General features: G+C 39.4%; 1 protein-coding gene across 7 annotated transcripts in view; it reads left to right on the top strand.

Annotated features, from left to right (window-relative positions):
• The window catches only part of AKAP13 (A-kinase anchoring protein 13), a 521925-nt gene that overhangs the window by 158591 nt on the left and 343238 nt on the right, over window positions 1–20096 (top strand). For all 7 annotated transcript variants that reach the window (XM_053717637.1, XM_053717639.1, XM_053717640.1 and 4 more), the window contains one exon: window positions 18871–19018. In XM_053717637.1, coding sequence (XP_053573612.1) covers window positions 18871–19018 — 148 coding nt within the window. The remainder of the gene's footprint in view (window positions 1–18870; window positions 19019–20096) is intronic.

The raw sequence follows: 20096 nt of genomic DNA on the forward strand, positions 1-20096 counted from the left end.
TACTTTAAAGCCACCACTGCCCTACTGAAGAGACTAATGTGGAGTTCGGCTAGACTCAAACTTGAGAGAAACCTACTCTGGCTTCAAAATAATAAAATCTAGCTTGCAGTGAAATAAATCCAATTTCTTCAGACACCAAAAACTTCACCTCCTCCATGTACAGAGGCAAAGAGAATGATTGGGGGTTGTGGGAAGGGAATTGATACGTAACAGCTTTGCTGTGGTGCTCTTTGCCGCCTCCTGCTGGCCAGGAGTGATATTCCCAACAGTAATTGATGATGATGCCGTGGACTCACCATATCCGATCAATATTTTGACTTATCAGTCCAGAGTACCTACTACCATTTTCTCCTGTTAAGTGTAGTCAGTCCACGGGTCATCATTACTTATGGGATATTAACTCCTCCCCAACAGGAAGTGCAAGAGGATCACCCAAGCAGAGCTGCTATATAGCTCCTCCCCTCTATGTCACACCCAGTCATTCTCTTGCACCCAACTAATAGATAGGATGTGTGAGAGGACTGTGGTGATTATACTTAGTTTTTATATCTTCAATCAAAAGTTTGTTATTTTAAAACAGCACCGGAGTGTGTTGTTCCTTCTCAGGTAGAATTTGAAGAAGAATCTACCTGAGTTTTTGTTTGATCTTAGCCGGCGTAGCTAAGATTCATTTTGCTGTTCTCGGCCATTCTGAGGAGTGAGGTAAACTTCAGATCAGGAGACAGCGGGCAGGTTCACCTGCAAAGAGGTATGTTGCAGTATATTATTTTCTGAGGAATGGAATTGAGTGAGAAAATACTGCCAATACCGATATAATGTAAGTTCAGCCTTAAATGCAGTAGTAGCAACTGGTATCAGGCTGTTATGTATATATGTTTACACTTCAGTATTCTGGGGAATGGCACTTCACTGGGATAATACTATATGCATATAACTTTTAGCCTAACTTGCAGTGGGAACGACTAGCAGCAGGCTTTTTAATGACATTTCATATTATTTGATTTTAAACGTTTTGCTGGCATGTTAAATCGTTTAATTATCTGAGGTACTGGGTGAAAAATTGTTTTGGGCACTGTTTTTCCACTTGGCTGTCGTTTATTTTAATTTAAGACAGTTCACTGAACTTCCCTCACTGTTGTGTGTGAGGGGGAGGGGCCTATTTTGGCGCTTTTGCTACGCATCAGAAATTCAGTCACAAGTCTGTTTCTCTCCCTGCATGATCCGGATCGTCTCTACAGAGCTCAAGGGTCTTCAAAAATTATTTTGAGGGAGGTAATCACTCACAGCAGACCTGTGAGATTGTGTTTTGACTGTGATAAAAAACGTTTATATTTTGTACATTTTTTTCTGCTATTAAGGGTTAGTTATCCATTGCTAATGGGGGCAATCCTTTGCTAAATTTATGCCTTTACCGGGAAAAATTTGGTTTTTATAATTTCTCCGGTTCATTGTTATTCAACTGTCATAGTTCTTTTCTGTGCTTCTTAAAGGCACAGTACGTTTTTCATATTACTTGTAAATTGAGTTGAAAAGTATTTCCAAGCTTGCTAGTTTAATTGCTAGTTTGTTAAACATGTCTGACTCAGAGGAATATCTCTGTGCTATATGTGCAAAAGCCAAGGTGGAGCCCAATAGAAATTTATGTACTAATTGCATTGATGCTACTTTAAATAAAAGTCAATCTGTACAAATTGAACATCATTCACCAAACAACGAGGGGGAAGTTATCCCGACTAACTTGCCTCACGTGTCAGTACCTGCATCTCCCGCTCGGGAGGTGCGTGATATTGTAACGGCGAGTACTTCAGGGCGGCCATTACAAATCACACTACAGGACATGGCTAATGTTATGACTGAAGTTTTGTCTAAATTACCAGAACTTAGAGGTAAGCGAGATCACTCTGGGGTGAGAACAGAGTGCGCTGATAATAATAGGGCCATGTCAGATACTGCGTCACAATTTGCAGAACATGAGGACGGAGAGCTTCAATCTGCAGGTGACGGATCTGATCCAAATAGAGTGGATTCAGACATTTCAAATTTTAAGTTTAAACTAGAAAACCTCCGTGTACTGCTAGGGGAGGTATTAGCGGCTCTGAATGATTGTAACACCGTTGCAATCCCAGAGAAATTATGTAGGCTGGATAGATACTATGCGGTACCAGCGAGTACTGACGTATTTCCTATACCTAAGAGGCTTACAGAGATAATTACTAAGGAGTGGGATAGGCCCGGTGTACCCTTTTCCCCCCTCCTGTATTTAGAAAAATGTTTCCAATAGACGCCACCACACGGGACTTATGGCAGATGGTCCCTAAGGTGGAGGGAGCGGTTTCTACTCTGGCTAAGCGTACCACTATCCCGGTGGAGGATAGCTGTGCCTTTTGAGATCCAATGGATAAAAAATTAGAGGGTTACCTTAAGAAAATGTTTGTTCAACAAGGTTTTATATTGCAACCCCTTGCATGTATTGCGTCTGTCACGGCTGCGGCTGCATTTTGGTCCGAGTCTCTGGAAGAGACTCTTGACTCAATAACTATAGATGAGATTTCAAATAAGCTTAAAACCCTTAAGCTAGCTAATTCATTTATTTCAGATGCCGTAGTACATTTAACTAAACTTACGGCTAAGAATTCCGGATTCGCCATTCAGGCACGTAGAGCACTGTGGCTAAAATCCTGGTCAGCTGATGTTACTTCTAAATTACTTAACATACCTTTCAAAGGGCAGACCTTATTCGGGCCCGGTTTGAAAGAAATTATCGCTGACATTACAGGAGGTAAAGGCCATGCCCTGCCTCAAGACAGAGCCAAACCTAGGGCTAGACAGTCTAATTTTCGTGCCTTTCGTAACTTCAAGGCAGGAGCAGCATCAACTTCCTCTGCTCCAAAACAGGAAGGAGCTGTTGCTCGCTACAGACAAGGCTGGAAACCTAACCAGTCCTGGAACAAGGGCAAGCAGGCCAGAAAACCTGCTGCTGCCCCTAAGACAGCATGAATTGAGGGCCCCCGATCCGGGAACGGATCTAGTGGGGGGCAGACTTTCTCTCTTCGCCCAGGCTTGGGCAAGAGATGTCCAGGATCCCTGGGCGTTAGAGATCATATCTCAGGGATATCTTCTGGACTTCAAAATCTCTCCCCCAAAAGGGAGATTTCATCTTTCAAGGTTGTCAACAAACCAAATAAAGAAAGAGGCGTTTCTACGCTGTGTACAAGATCTTTTACTAATGGGAGTGATCCACCCGGTTCTGCGGTCGGAGCACGGACAGGGGTTTTACTCAAATCTGTTTGTGGTTCCCAAGAAAGAAGGAACCTTCAGACCAATCTTGGATTTAAAGATCCTAAACAAATTCCTAAGAGTTCCATCATTCAAAATGGAAACTATTCGGACAATCTTACCCATGATCCAAAAGGGTCAGTACATGACCACAGTGGATTTAAAGGACGCTTACCTTCACATACCGATTCACAAAGATCATTACCGGTATCTAAGGTTTGCCTTCCAAGACAGGCATTACCAGTTTGTAGCTCTTCCATTCGGGTTGGCTACGGCTCCAAGAATCTTCACAAAGGTTCTGGGCGCTCTTCTGGCGGTACTAAGACCGCGAGGAATTTCGGTGGCTCCGTACCTAGACGACATTCTGATACAAGCGTCAAGCTTTCAAACTGCCAAGTCTCATACAGAGTTAGTACTGGCATTTCTAAGGTCGCATGGGTGGAAGGTGAACGAAGAGAAGAGTTCTCTCTTTCCACTCACAAGAGTTCCCTTCTTGGGGACTCTTATAGATTCTGTAGAAATGAAGATCTACCTGACAGAAGACAGGTTAACAAAGCTTCAAAATGCTTGCCGTGTCCTTCATTCCATTCAACACCCGTCAGTGGCTCAATGCATGGAGGTAATCGGCTTAATGGTAGCGGCAATGGACATAGTACCCTTTGCACGCCTACATCTCAGACCGCTGCAATTGTGCATGCTAAGTCAGTGGAATGGGGATTACTCAGATTTGTCCCCTACTCTGAATCTGGATCAAGAGACCAGAAATTCTCTTCTATGGTGGCTTTCTCGGCCACATCTGTCCAGGGGGATGCCATTCAGCAGGCCAGATTGGACAATTGTAACAACAGACGCCAGCCTACTAGGTTGGGGCGCTGTCTGGAATTCCCTGAAGGCTCAGGGATCATGGACTCAGGAGGAGAGTCTCCTTCCAATAAACATTCTGGAATTGAGAGCAGTTCTCAATGCCCTTCTGGCTTGGCCTCAGTTAACAACTCGGGGTTCATCAGGTTTCAGTCGGACAACATCACGACTGTAGCTTACATCAACCATCAAGGAGGGACAAGAAGCTCCCTAGCGATGATGGAAGTATCAAAGATAATTCGCTGGGCAGAGTCTCACTCTTGCCATCTGTCAGCGATCCACATTCCAGGAGTGGAGAACTGGGAGGCGGATTTCCTAAGTCGTCAGACTTTTCATCCGGGGGAGTGGGAACTTCATCCGGAGGTCTTTGCCCAAATACTTTGACGTTGGGGCAAACCAGAGATAGATCTCATGGCGTCTCGCCAGAACGCCAAGCTTCCTTGTTACGGGTCCAGGTCCAGGGACCCGGGAGCGGTCCTGGTAGATGCTTTGACAGCACCTTGGACCTTCGGGACGGCTTATGTGTTTCCACCCTTCCCGATGCTTCCTCGATTGATTGCCAGGATCAAACAGGAGAGAGCATCGGTGATTCTAATAGCGCCTGCGTGGCCACGCAGGACCTGGTATGCAGATCTAGTGGACATGTTATCCTGTCCACCTTGGTCTCTGCCTCTGTGACAGGACCTTCTAATTCAGGGTCCTTTCAAACATCAAAATCTAATTTCTCTGAAGCTGACTGCTTGGAAATTGAACGCTTGATTTTATCAAAGCGTGGATTTTCGGAGTCAGTAATTGATACTTTAATACAGGCTAGGAAACCTGTTACCAGAAAGATTTACCATAAAATATGGCGTAAATACTTACATTGGTGCGAATCCAAGAGTTACTCATGGAGTAAGGTTAGGATTCCTAGGATATTGTCTTTTCTACAAGAAGGTTTAGAAAAGGGTTTATCTGCTAGTTCCTTAAAGGGACAGATCTCAGCTCTGTCCATTCTTTTACACAAACGTCTGTCAGAAGTTCCAGACGTTCAGGCTTTTTGTCAGGCTTTGGCCAGGATTAAGCCTGTGTTTAAAACTGTTGCTCCACCATGGAGCTTAAATTTAGTTCTTAACGTTTTACAGGGTGTTCCGTTTGAACCCCTTCATTCCATTGATATTAAATTGTTATCTTGGAAAGTTCTGTTTTTAATGGCTATTTCCTCGGCTCGAAGAGTCTCTGAGTTATCGGCCTTACATTGTGATTCTCCTTATCTGATTTTTCATTCAGACAAGGTAGTTCTGCGTACTAAACCTGGGTTCTTACCTAAGGTAGTCACTAATAGGAATATCAATCAAGAGATTGTTGTTCCATCATTGTGTCCTAACCCTTCTTCAAAGAAGGAACGACTTCTACACAATCTGGATGTAGTTCGTGCCCTGAAATTTTATTTACAGGCAACTAAAGATTTTCGCCAAACTTCTTCCCTGTTTGTCGTTTATTCTGGACAGAGGAGAGGTCAAAAAGCTTCTGCTACCTCTCTCTCTTTTTGGCTTCGTAGCATAATACGTTTAGCCTATGAGACTGCTGGACAGCAGCCTCCTGAAAGAATTACAGCTCATTCTACTAGAGCTGTGGCTTCCACTTGGGCCTTTAAGAATGAGGCATCTGTTGAACAGATTTGCAAGGCTGCAACTTGGTCTTCTCTTCATACTTTTTCCAAATTTGACAAATTTGACACTTTTGCTTCTTCGGAGGCTGTTTTTGGGAGAAAGGTTCTTCAGGCAGTGGTCCCTTCCGTATAAAGATCCTGCCTGTCCCTCCCGTCATCCGTGTACTTTAGCTTTGGTATTGGTATCCCAGAAGTAATGATGACCCGTGGACTGACTACACTTAACAGGAGAAAACATAATTTATGCTTACCTGATAAATTCCTTTCTCCTGTAGTGTAGTCAGTCCACGGCCCGCCCTGTTTTTTATGGCAGGTCTAAATTTTTAAATTATACTCCAGTCACCACTGCACCCTATAGTTTCTCCTTTCTCGTTTGGTTCTCGGTCGAATGACTGGGTGTGACGTAGAGGGGAGGAGCTATATAGCAGCTCTGCTTGGGTGATCCTCTTGCACTTCCTGTTGGGGAGGAGTTAATATCCCAGAAGTAATGATGACCCGTGGACTGACTACACTACAGGAGAAAGGAATTTATCAGGTAAGCATAAATTATGTTTTTCTTCAGTTTCTGTGTTTTCTTGCACAGTTGAGTTGCTTGGCCTTGTAGACTAGTGTACTAGGGCCCCACTGGTTTCTGCCAATTCTGAGCTGATTGCACTGCTGGACATCATCTTATTATGAAGAGAAGTAAGCATGATATGTGTTTCATCTGCTGCACTAAGTTTCCTTGGCAGACCACTGCATCTACGGTTCTCAACGTTGCCTGTTTCTTTTTCAGAAGAGCTTAGACAACACATCTGGAAACCGCTGTCTGCCTTGAAATATCTGCTTAGGAGAGACTTTGCTGATGCAGTATTACTACTTTTGGACAGATTTATTAAAAATTCAGACTGCAGGCTTGCATGAGCAAACTTGCAGCTGGAGAGCTAAGAAGCAGCGGTCATTAGACTGCTGGTTATTAATCCACTTAGCCACCTGTTATGTGGTGCATCTCAACCCCCCCAGACTTTTCCTACTCGGTAGATTGACAGCCCATGCTTGGTCGTGAGCAGGGGGCGGCATTGCACACAATCCATAGGGGCATATTTATCAATGTGTGAGCGGACATGATACGAAGTAGCGCATCATGTCCACTGCACATCGATAAATGCCGACGACATATGCTGTCCGCATTTATCATTGCTCCAGCAGTTCTTGTGAACTGCTGGTGCAATGCCGTCCCCTGCAGATTTGCGACCAATCAGCCCACTGGCAGGGGGTGTCAATCAACCCGATCGTATTCGATCGGGTTGATTTCTGTCCGGTGCCTCATAGCAGGCGGACAAGTTATGGAGCAGCAGCCCCTGGAAACAAGGGGCATCAAGCTCCATATGGAGCTTGATAAATCGGCCCCATAGTGTGCTATGTTAAATACAGGGATGCAATGCTGGGTGAACAGGGACTTTAATAAATCTGGCCCTTTGTGTCTTGTTGTGCTCAGTTTTACCATGATGTATGTCTTTTGACATTAAACTGTCTTCAGCAACCTCACCTTGTTAGCAGAGTTTGGATGTTCCTCACTCAAATTGTTTCCTCCTACACAGCTGTTTCTGTTTCAGTTAATGATTGTGTTTTAACCTGCATATTACATTGATCATCATTAGCATTGTTTGGGATATTTATTTAATCAATCACCTGACTATAAAGAGTGGCCACATAAAATGTTTTTATGATTTACATTTTTCTTCTGTTCACTCACTTTGCATTTTGTTAAGTGATAAAATAAACTGTAAAAATTTCTATATTTGAACGCATTCTTACTTGGCAGCATTTTTTCACACCTGCCTAAAACTTTTGCACAGCACTGTCTATCTGTGTGTGTGTGTGTGTGTATGCCTCTTGTAAGTGTAGTAAAAATGTTTACTGCATTGATTTATGAGAGGTGTTTATGAGGCACAACAGAAATACACATCTTAATTCCTTGAATTCCCCTTTGACAGTTCTCTTGCTGTATATAATAGGAATTTTGCTCCCTTCGTAATGTGGCACAAGGGTTAATAATAATGTGCAGCCTTTTGTGGATTCAGACGACTGCATACAAACCTCTTCAAGTATATCTGGAAGGCTATCCATAAAGCAGACACTTATCTGTTAGTGAAAAGGGCACTACACCACCAGGCTGCTCTCTGCGACCTTGACCTTCCCTTGTTCACTTGACCTAGGTCATTGCCTTGTGCCATCAGAATCTTGAGTGGTAAGGGATCAAGTGTTGATAGTGAAAAAAGTAGGTTACTCTAAAAACTATAAATAAATGTGTATATGTGTGTGTGTGTGTGTGTGTGTGTGTGTGTATATATATATATATATATATATATATATATATATATATATATATATGTATATATAATCAGACTTGAAATCCATTCATCCATTCATTTTTTGTACTTTAGCTCCCAGTGAATAAGGTGCCAGTGGGTGCCGAAAGGTTTGGGGAAGTTCATGTTTTAACGTTGTACCAATAAAAGGATATTTTATTCTGATGAAATTCCGGTGAGTGCAGTGTTCTGTTCTGGATGAATGGATTTCAAGTCTGCTATTTATTCTTTACACAGCACCCCGGTACTACACAGTTTGGATTGGTGATTGCATTCATTTGGACATTGTTCTATCTATCTATATATATATATGTGTGTGTGTGTGTGTGTATATGTATGTATATATATATATATATTCTGTATATAACTGACTGACTCATCAACGCCCTGCTTAAACCGTTTAACCTAGGAACATGAAATTTGGAAGGTACGTTGTTTTTATGACATAGGCACCCACTAAGGAAGGATTTTTGGAAATTAAAGTGAATGTCAATTTTATCTTTATGTAAGCCTGCTAAGCGTTCATCTATGGTATACAATTAAAATCATTATGTTTTTTTTTTAAATCCGAATTACGATTTTAGCATAAATTATCAATAAATAATTCTACCGTTTATTTCCAAGCTCCTCCCAGAGCCGACTTCCTTGTTCTATATGTCTGACGTATACAGCGGTCCCACCCGCTCTATACATATGTGTCAAGCGCACCCCTAAGAGAGAGAGAGTGGTCCTGCGCATGCGCAACAGCAGATCTCAATGCTACTTACTTTCAGCGATCGAAGGAGAAGTGATATATTTTTCATTAGCAGCGGTATTGAGCATGCGTGAATCGTGGACGCGCATCTAGGTTCCATCCGATGAATAGGGATTAGCGCATGCACATAATACTAACGTGACGTAGGAGGAAAGGGGACGAACCCCACGGGGTATGAAATGTGATTAGACAGAATAATCTGAGAAATCTGTCACCCAAAACTGATCTATAGCGGGCGGAGATGCAGCGTGAATAGAGAGAGACTTCAAAGTTCAAATTTGTGAGTACTATTCTGTTTTATAAAGGAATGGTGAATGAAAGTCTAGTTATTTTTAGATTATGTTTCATGTGGCGTGACCGATTGCAGTTAACTTTACATTCACTTTAAGTCTCTAAGGGGGTGAAAAAGGGGGCTAAACTTTTTTATGAGGATACCTGTATCTCAAAAACCGACGATGTTACAGACGTGAAAATTGGTATTTAGAGTCTCCTTGAAAAATAAAGAAACACGTGTTTTACCATTTCCCCAAAATCCACTTAAAGGGACAGTCTAGTACAAAATAAACTTTCATGATTCAGATAGGGCATGTCATTTTAAACAATTTTCCAATTTACTTTTATCACCAATTTTGCTTTGTTCTCTTGGTATTCTTAGTTGAAAGCTAAACCTAGGAGGTTCATATGCTGATTTCTAAGCCCTTGAAGGCCGCCTCTTCTCTCAGGGCATTTTGACAGTTTTTAACCCAAGAGGATGTTAGTTCCTGTGTGTCATATAGATAACACTGTGAGCCAGCACTGATTGGCTGAAGTGCAAGCCTGTCAAAAGAACTGAAATAAGGAGGCAGTTTGCAGACTTGGATACAAGATAATCACAGAGGGTAAAAAGTGTATTAATATAACTTTGTTGGTTATGCAAAACTAGGGAATGGGTAATAAAGGGATTATCTATCTTTTAAAACAATAAAAATTCTGGTGTAGAAATTCATACTGTATGTACTCAGTACTGGGTTTGGACCCCTTTTGCAGCAATTACTGCCTCAATGCGGTATGGCATGGAAGCTATTTGCCTGTGGCACTGCTGAGGTGTTATGGAAGACCAGTATGCTTCAATAGCGGCCTTCAGCTCTACTGCATTGTTTGGTCTCATGTCTCTCATCTTTCTCTTGGCAATGCCCCATAGATTCTCTATAGGATTCAGGTCAGGCGAGTTTGCTGGACAATCAAGCACAGTAATCCCACGGTCATTGAACCAGGTTTTGGTGCTTTTGGCAGTGTGGGCAGGTGCCAGATCCTGCTGGAAAATGAAGTCAGCATCCCTATAGAGCTCGTCTGCGGAAGGAAGCATGAAGTAGACGGCTATGTTGACCCTGGACTTAATAAAGCACAGTGGACCAACACCAGCAGATGACATGGCTCCCCAAATCAACACAGACTGTGGAAACTTCACACTGAACTTCAAGCATCTTGCAGTGTGTGCCTCTCCATTCTTCCTCCATAATCTGGGTCCTTGGTTTCCAGATGAGATGCAAAATTTGCTCTCATCAGAAAAGAGGACTTTGGACCACTGAGCAACAGACCAGGTCTGTTTTTCTTTAGCCCAGGTAAGACGCTTCTGACATTTTTTGTTGTTCAGGAGTGGCTTGACAAGAGGAATACGACATTTGAAGCCCATGTCCAGGATCCGTCTGTGTGTGGTGGCCTTTGTGAAAGTCCCCAACACTTTTGAATGGCCTTTTCCTGACAATCCTCTCCAGGCTGCGGTCATCACTGCTGCTTGTGCACCTTTTTCTTCCACACTTTTCTCTTCCACATAACTTTCTATTAATGTGCTTTGATACAGCACTTTTGGAACATCCAACGTCTTTTGCAATCCCCTTTTGAGGCTTTCCCTCCTTATGGAGGGTGTCAATGATGGTTTTCTGCACAACTTTGAGGTCAGCAGTCTTTCCCATGATTGTGATTCCTACTGATCCAGACTGAGAGACCATTTAAAGGCTCAGGAATTCTTTGCAGGTGTTATGGCTTAATTAGCTGATTAGAGTGGGACACTTTGAGCCTAGAATATTGCACCTTTTCACAATATTCTAATTTTCTGAGATTGTGGATTTGGGGTTTTCATGAGCTGTAAGCCCTAATCATCACAATTATGACAAATCACGGCTTGAACTATCTTGCTTTGCATGTAATGAGTCTATCTCATATATTAGTTTCACCTTTTAAGTTGCATTAGTGAAATGAATGAACTATTGCACTATATTATAATTTTCGAGTTTCACCTGTATATCTCAAAAACAAAAGATGTTACAGACATGAAAATTGGTATTTAGATTACTAGAAACACAGAGAATTAACGAAAACTCAAGAAGTTCATGTCTGCAAGTGTGCAACCCGAACGGGCACACGTCATTAAGAGTGGTAGGGTTTTTCACTATTTTTTTTTTTTACAAATCACAAAATCCATGCAAACGAAGCCGCAGGCAACAGCTAGTGTATGTATATATCTATGTGTGTATTAATTTAAGTTATGGTGGGAATACAATTGTGAGATTAAAATTCTCCATTTCATAAAAGTAAGAGCCATAGAATGATTGTATAGGCAATTAGCACACATTTTGTCCGGAAATACTCTGTATACATTGTTACCAATGCACCAGAGAATTCTGGGTAAGATATGCAAATTAGATACGTTTCTCATGCTTTTTGCTTTCAAGACTGTGTTTGACCACCTACCCCATCAGCGGATTACTGTAAGTCAAACGCAGTATTGGAAACATTCATATATAACATTTTTAAGAAAAATGTTGAAAACTAAAATGTTAGGCTTTTCTGTTCTTGCTATATACATACAGTTAATCCTTACTTGTTGTAGCCTGAAATGATATTATAATCTAATTCTGGAAAAAAAAATACTTGAAATACATACAGCATTCCAGCAATTTTTTGCCTTTTGCATATTTTCATGGAAACTATTTTTAGATTGCAATTTCTTATGAGTATAGATATTGATGTATATTTTTATACTTCGTATCAGTAAGAGGCACCATTCGGACTTATTCTTAAGCTATGCTCTATGGATGCGGATGTTAATAAATGCTTGTTTAGGGAGTCAACATTTTTTTCCATTAGTTTTGCCTCCTTTGTTCAGTGTAAAAGAGCTTGCTGAAAGGTACCAGATGGTTGTCAGGGATTAGACAAGAGTGTATAAAAATATACAGCAATCCAGCAGGCAGTACTGCTATCGCTGCTGTAATGACTGTCATGTTAACAAATGAGCTAATGCCTTTTAAGTCCCAATACCAAATCTCCATCTCCTGATTTTGTAGAAATGATTATTTTTTAATATTACATTAATGGCTTTTTTATGTATTCCCAGTAAATATCAGCATATCAACATTGTGTAGCAAGCCTGGATACAGAATATATGTTTAAAAAGCATTTGATTTGTGGTTTTGTTAGCAAAAATGTACTGTATTTTTCAATTCCTAAGTACTAGAGGGATAAACCACTTGGAAGGACCCTTGAGTATGTTAATTTGGCCTGTGAGATGTATATGAGCTTCTTTACTGATGTAATTAGTCATTAGCATTATCAGGTAGCAGAATATACTATGCTCTCTGGTGTCTCTTAACTACGGAGTAAAAACACGGTCTCTAGAATTACAAATACAGAAAAGGAAGGGGAAAAAATGTTTGCATATTGCATTTTTTTCTAGTGCTTAATTAAACATTTTTGGCCAGATTATGATTGGAGCACGAATGTTTGAGCGTGAGCTATAATGGGTTTATTGCTCATATTAATAAAGTAAACACGATCGTAAGCTTGAGCAAAATTGCGATTTATGCTAGAATGATTACAGAGACTTCAGAGCTCTGGTAAACTGTTGGCAGAACAAAAAAGTTGCACAAAACACATCAAAAATACATTACAAAGTACAGTTACACTCATAATAACATCATCTAATAAAAATTATTACAAAAATAAATCTGCATACAAGTTATAAGACCTCAAAGATGTTAGAAAAAAAAAGGCAGGCAAATGGCTTTAACATAGACAGTGATACATACTGTATACATGTCTTTCTATTTTTAAACTACATAATTGGGTATAATAATTGAACTGCATTCGCAGCTTCTGAGACCTAGGGGGGCGATTTATCAAGCTGAGGCATACAGGGGCGCACATACTCTCCCCTGTCCGCCGCAGCTCTGGTGGGCTGATTTCCCCTGGCGGAAATCATCATTCCACCCCCTGCCCGCGCACAGCCAATCACGTGTGGGCAGGAACTGTCAGTCACCCCAGTCGGACTAGACCACGGAGATTGAATTTCGGCACTTTAGAGGTTGGCGAAAGATTAGCGAAGCAACGGTCTGATGACCGCTGTTAGTTATGTACGACGTGCAGGTTCTCTTTTGAGAACCTGCAGCCGTAGTGGGTCAAAAGGCTTGCGAAGCCTTTGATAATTCGACCCCTTAGTGTGGTACAGACTTGATTGCGTGAGCCTTTCATGACAAATTTAGGAAGCAGTTAATTGCTTCATTTCATCTCTGTCACTTCAGAGGTGGCAGAGATAAATCACTCCAAGCTTGCTTGCTCAGAGTGGTTAACAGGCCGTGCTCTTGTGCAACCAGTTGAGTTTTGTGCAGTCTTAAATTTCGCCAAGCGATTTTGCATCTCAAGTGGCTATTGTGTGCGCAGAGGTTCTCTTTTTAAGAACTTGTCTGTCTGAAGCTTAATACATTTTCCTTAATCAGCTTTCTTTTTTTCTGTGAGGATATTAGTGAAGGGACATTATAATGCAAAAAATAAAGTGTTGTCATTTATTAGCTCATGTTATTTTACATTTAAAGGATTACTTTTTGTTATAATTTTTAAGCTAAACAACTAACATATTAAAGTTAATAAACATTAATTAAAACCTACTGACCTATATTTTCTCCAAAACAAAGTTTCATAACGTTCTAAAAGTTATATCTTTTATTCGCCGATGATGTCACGTTATCCTGCCCACTATTTTTAGCACTGAGTGTTCAAAATACTTAAACCAATAACTTTGTGTTTAAAGCGCCATTTTGGAACCTAGGTGTTGTAAACGGATTGGTACAGAGCAAAGGATACCCACGGTGTGGGTGTGGAAAACAATTAAATTTGCAGACAAGATTTCTGATATACGGTAGAGATATGTTAATGAAATGCTATTGAGAAAAAGCATATTTGGGGTAGTTAGTTAGTAACAGGCATAGAAAATATTTACTTACAATGGCCCTTTAAGTCCCTTGCTTTGGGTTTTCAAACAGTTTTAGTTCCTCTAGGCAGGGATCTCTAACAGATTGCACCTCCAGAACAGGAGATGGTTAGTATTTGGAGGCTATATGAGTATACTGTTCCTAATTGTTTCACTGGCCCCAGCAGCACTTTAATCCATTGTGAGGGATAAACTCACTTTTTTAACACAGGACCCTAATGCAAACAATACATATACTAGCAAATTGTATTTGTATTAAAATGTCTCTTTAATATTAGACTGTTAGGTACCACATCACAAAGGATGTTTTAGATTTCCCTCTTTATATTGACTTCCTGTATTTAGGCAGGAATCATTATATATATCTGTCACTTAAAGGGACAGTAAACACCTTGAGATTTTAATATAATATGTTTAGTTATGCACAGTAAAACAACTTTTAATATAGTTTGTTTTACTAATGTTTTAATGTAATTTAGCTCTGAATACTGTGTTTCTAATTTAATTGACATGAAACCCAAATTATTTCATTCCTGATGAGACAGCGCATGTGATTTTAAACAACTTTCCAAATTATTTCTATAATCTAGTTTGTTTTCTTGGTATTCTTTGTTGAAAAGGATACTTAGGTAGACTCAAGAGCTGCTGATTGGTGGCTGCTCATATATGCCTCATGTTATTGACTCACCCAAGATCCCAGTAGTGCATTGCTGCTTCAACAAAGGATACTGAGAGAATGTAGCAAATTAGATAATAGAAGCAAATTGGGAAAAAAAAAATTTTAATTGTGTGTTCTATCTGATTCATGAAAGAAAAAAATTGGGTTTGATGTAATTTTACCAAAACTGGCAATGTACCTTGCAAACTTCTCAAGGCTATCTGCTATATATCTGTGTCAAAGTGGCTTCAGCAGATTACAAATTATATTAACATAATGAACTCCTACAAATAAAGAAAGTGGTTGATTGAGTTCAGCTGTTGAAAAACAATTGCAGCAAATAGGAAGTTAATTTTGTTTTAAAAATGTTTAGATTTGGCTGACAAGTTTTTTTTTTTTTTAGCTAAACAGAATATCTTGTAATTACTAGGTGTTTAGTGTCAGTAAATACAGTAGATTTGCATAGTCAACACATGCATGATTTCAAGACAATGCAATAGCACTTATTAGTCTGAACTAGGGCTGCAACTAACGATTATTTTCATAATCGATTAATCGGCCGATTATTTTTTCGATTAATCGACTAATCGGATAAAAAGAGAATCAATAATAGTTTTCTTTGTTTTAAATAAAATCCACATAATGAGTGTTACAAATATAAACTTCAGACTAAAACTTTACATTAACACAACTGTTTCTTCAATTTTTAAGCAGCAGAGCACAGTTTTATAATTAAACCAAACTAAACCACAAACTGTTTGAAAAGAGATAGAACTAGAAAGAGTTAGACTATCACTGTTAATAACATTCTGTTATTCACTCTTTCAGAAACTTTGCATTGAAATGCAAAAATCTCAACTTGTCCACATGCTTCTGGCTAAGGTTGGTTCTCTGTTTGCAGCTATATTTCCTGCAGCAGAGAAAAGGCTGTTGAGGTGCATAAGTAGGGTTTTGCAAATTTCACCAAAGTGGGATATTTATCTTTGTTAGCTCTTCACCAATGCTAAAGTGTTTTCTACCTTGGCAAGAGGCCTCTTAATAAAGTAACCCTTGACTTCATTCTAACATTAAAAATATCTTGAATATCTATATGCAATGGTAAATAACCAGCTATAAGGTTAGGGGAAATATCTAGTCCGCTCTAAAAATAACGAATATTTACTTATAAAGGTTGAAAAAGCAACTAATCGATTATGAGATTCGTTGACAACTATTTTCATAATCGATTATTATCGATTATGACGATTAGTTGTTGCAGCTCCAGTCTGAACTTCAAATAGTAGTAGATTTTTTTTCCTGAGAAATGTCAGTTATGTCTATTTCTACTCCCCCTGTATCATGTGACAGCCATCAGCCAATCACAAATGCATATACTTATATTCTGTGAATTCTTGCACATGCTCATTAGGAGCTGGTGACAAAAATGTAAATATAAAAGGACTGTGCACATTTTGTTAACGGAAGTAAATTGAAAAGATGTTTAAAATGGCATGCTCTATCTGGCTCTCAGAAAACTCTGATAGTTTGTATGTGTATTGGTTGACACAGATGAAAGCTTCACATGCTTCAGTGCTGCTTTTAACAGCTGTTTTGCACCTGAGAGAGGTATTTAACACATTTTATTAATGATGCAGATAGCTAGTGGAAAAAAATATAAACAGCTTCAATGCAGACCGTATCCCAAAAGTACTGTTTGTGTGGTCAAGCAGTGTAGCACTTTGGTGTAATGCATTATGGGAATAAGAACGAGTCATGCATTTAGACTGTGATACATTAGTTTGTAAAACTGCTCATTCTTATGTTTTGCATCTTCTTTCCATTCACACTGTTATGACGCTGCTTATATATTTTTGTTTGCTGCTTTGTTTTATAAGGAATAAGATTGCTGTCATAAATGCAAGCGTGTATGAGTCTTTATTATTGTACATAAATTGTGATGTACAAATATAAATGTAAATTTCCAAATACAATAAATACAATTATTATTTTTTTGGTAAATACACTACTTTGTTTTGGAATACAAATCTTTAATTACAAATGCAATTTTTTTTACTATTTTTTTTAAGTACAATCTTGTTTTTTGGAATTACACTTTTGTTTTTTGGAAGTACAATATGATTTAGTCTTTTAGAAGTACAATTCTTTTTTGGAATTACACTTCCAGTATGTGTCAAAACACTGTCAAAAATAAATCTAGTTCCCACTTTGCTAAAGGACTTGTGATGTCACAGCATTCACTTTGTTTGCCTTGGGAAGTAAGCTTCTCTTTTGCTTTCAATAAAATGTGGAGAAGAAAAGCTGCTAATGTAAAAACTGTGATTAAATCTTTAAAATCAATATTCCTCTGTATAGTGTTGTATTATGCAAGTGAGAATAATCACTTCAGGCATGTTAAGCCATGTTGTATGTTACATGATAAATGTTAAAAAGTGTACCTGAGATGTTGATGTGCTGGAATTGTCAGCGATTTCTCCACATTTAATTGAAAGCGAAAGACCAGCTACTTCCCAGGCTCATACTGAAGTGAATGCTGTGACATCACAAGTCCTTTAGCATAATGGGAACTAGATTTCTCCAACATTGGTGTGTCCGGTCCACGGCGTCATCCATTACTTGTGGGATATTCTCCTCCCCTACAGGGAAAGGCAAGGAGAGCACACAGCAGAGCTGTCCATATAGCTCCCCCTCTAGCTCCGCCCCCCAGTCATTCTCCTTGCCGCTCTGAACAAGTAGCATCTCCTCAGGGATGGTGAGGAGTTTGTGGTGTTAGTTGTAGTTTTTTATATCTTCTGTTGATCAGATATGTAAGGCAGCAACTTGGTATTCTCTGCACACTTTTGCCAAATTCTACAAATTTGATACTTATGCTGCTATTTTTGGGAGAAAGGTTTTGCAAGCCGTGGTGCCTTCCATTTAGGTAACCTGATTTGCTCCCTCCCTTCATCCGTGTCCTAAAGCTTTGGTATTGGTTCCCACAAGTAATGGATGACGCCGTGGACCGGACACACCAATGTTGGAGAAAACAGAATTTATGCTTACCTGATAAATTACTTTCTCCAACGGTGTGTCCGGTCCACGGCCCGCCCTGGTTTTCCTAATCAGGTTGAAAATTTTTTTGTCTTTATACACTACAGTCACCACGGCACCCTATAGTTTCTCCTTTTTCTCCTAACCGTCGGTCGAATGACTGGGGGGCGGAGCTAGAGGGGGAGCTATATGGACAGCTGTGCTGTGTGCTCTCCTTGCCTTTCCCTGTAGGGGAGGAGAATATCCCCCAAGTAATGGATGACGCCGTGGACCGGACACACCGTTGGAGAAAGTAATTTATCAGGTAAGCATAAATTCTGTTTTATTTTTGACAGTGTTTTGACACATAGGGCTCTATTTACGAAGCAGCGAAAGCTGCTCTGGAGCCTTTGCGGGGCAGGTTCGCATATGCGAGCCTGCTTCCCACGATGTAAGAAGCAGCGGTCATTAGACCACTGCTTCTTACATCCTACACCACCTCTGAGGTGGCGAGGGAAAATCACAGAGAGCTTGCTCGCTCTCGGTGATTGACAGCCCCTTCAGTCGCGTGATTGGTCGCACAAATGAAGGGGCGAGCATTACACACTTCAATGAGTGTGGAATGATACATACGGGCAAGCGGATCAACAGATCCGCTGCTGGTGTGTAGCGAAGGCGGGAGGACAGCTTCGCAAGTTGAGAAGCTGTCCGCCCGCCGCTTAGTACATGGAGCCCATACTGGAAGTGTAATTCCAAAAGAAAAAATGTATTTCCAAAAAACAAAAGTGTACTACCAGAAAAAAGAATTGTATTTGTAATTAGAGATTTGTATTCTAAAAAATAATAATAATTGTGTTTCAAAATTTAGATTTGTATTTGTATGTCACAATTTATGTACAATGATAAAGAATCACACATGCTTGCTTTTTGACTGCAATATTATTCCATAGTTTAAGAAGCTATCTGCGGTGTGAGATGCTGGATTACAAAAATAATAATAATAATAATAATTAAAAAAAAAACAAAAAAACAACCAAATCCTCTTATCAGTTTTATCCTTTTAATTTTTAGGGTGATTGTGTTCTTACAGTCCTGCTTACCGAAGAAACTGAACTGGAAGATGATGTAGTTTTCTACCTACTATTTTCCGGATCAACGCTGAAGCATTTAACAAGTACACGAAAAGTAAATTCTGCAACTTTAGAAACTGTTACTCCAGGTGAGCTGCCATTTTATATCTTATATCTGTAGGAATAACTACATTTGATGAAAACTTTATGTAGTCTAAGGTAAATTACTTCATTATAGCTGTTCATTTTAGGAACATTTCATGTTAATTAAATAGAAATTCCAGGCAAAATTGGAATCCACATGGATGCATTTGTTTCAAATAGAAGCTTTTTGTCAATTCACATGTATTAGCAAAAAAATGCTTCTATTAAAAGCTATAGCTGTTTCAAAAGTGTATTTAAGTATGCTCTTTGCACCAGCATTATAAGCACAACACTCGCTTAGAGAGCCTAAGGTTCTTGTATCATCTAGTAATAACTAAATTTGCTAGTTTTTGACATGATTATAAGCCCTACTGGCTCTCTAAGCAACTACAGTATATAAAATGCTGGTGCACTGTGAATATCTAGCTATGCTTCACATGCACATGCAGAGAAAAAAACAGTGATAACTATTTCTAGAAGCATTTTTACCAATACATGTATATTGCAAATATGTTTCAGTTTTGACCAGAATGTCCTTTTAAATTTGTTAAGCAATTTAAAAAGCAGCAATTGCAATGATGTTGTTTACTCCAAAGTCTACTCCAAAAAAAAAAAAAAAAAAAAAAAAGAAAAAAGATAAATAACGCCTTTACTACCCATTCCTCATTCCCTAGCTTTGCACATCCAACATTATTATATTAATATACTTTATAACCATTAAACCTCTAAATTTAACTACAGGCATTTTTATAGCTTTTCACAGCAAGACACTGCTAGTTCATGTGTGCCATATAGAAAACATTGTGCTCACACCTGTTGAATTATTGAGTCAGCACTAATTAGCTAAAGTGCAAGTCTGTAAATAGCACTGAGATAAGGGGCGGTGTGCAGAAGCTTAGATACATGGTAATCACAGAGGTAAAACATATATTTTAATATAACACTGTTGGTTATGATAAACTGTGGAATGGATAAGAAAGGGATTATCTATCTTTTTAAACAATGAAACATTTTGAATAGACTCTCAATATATCACCCAATATAACCCACTAACACAGAATGAAGCCTGTAGTTTATAGAATG

This window comes from Bombina bombina, chromosome 6 (assembly GCF_027579735.1).
Source record: "Bombina bombina isolate aBomBom1 chromosome 6, aBomBom1.pri, whole genome shotgun sequence".
In the NCBI taxonomy this organism is placed as follows: domain Eukaryota; kingdom Metazoa; phylum Chordata; class Amphibia; order Anura; family Bombinatoridae; genus Bombina; species Bombina bombina.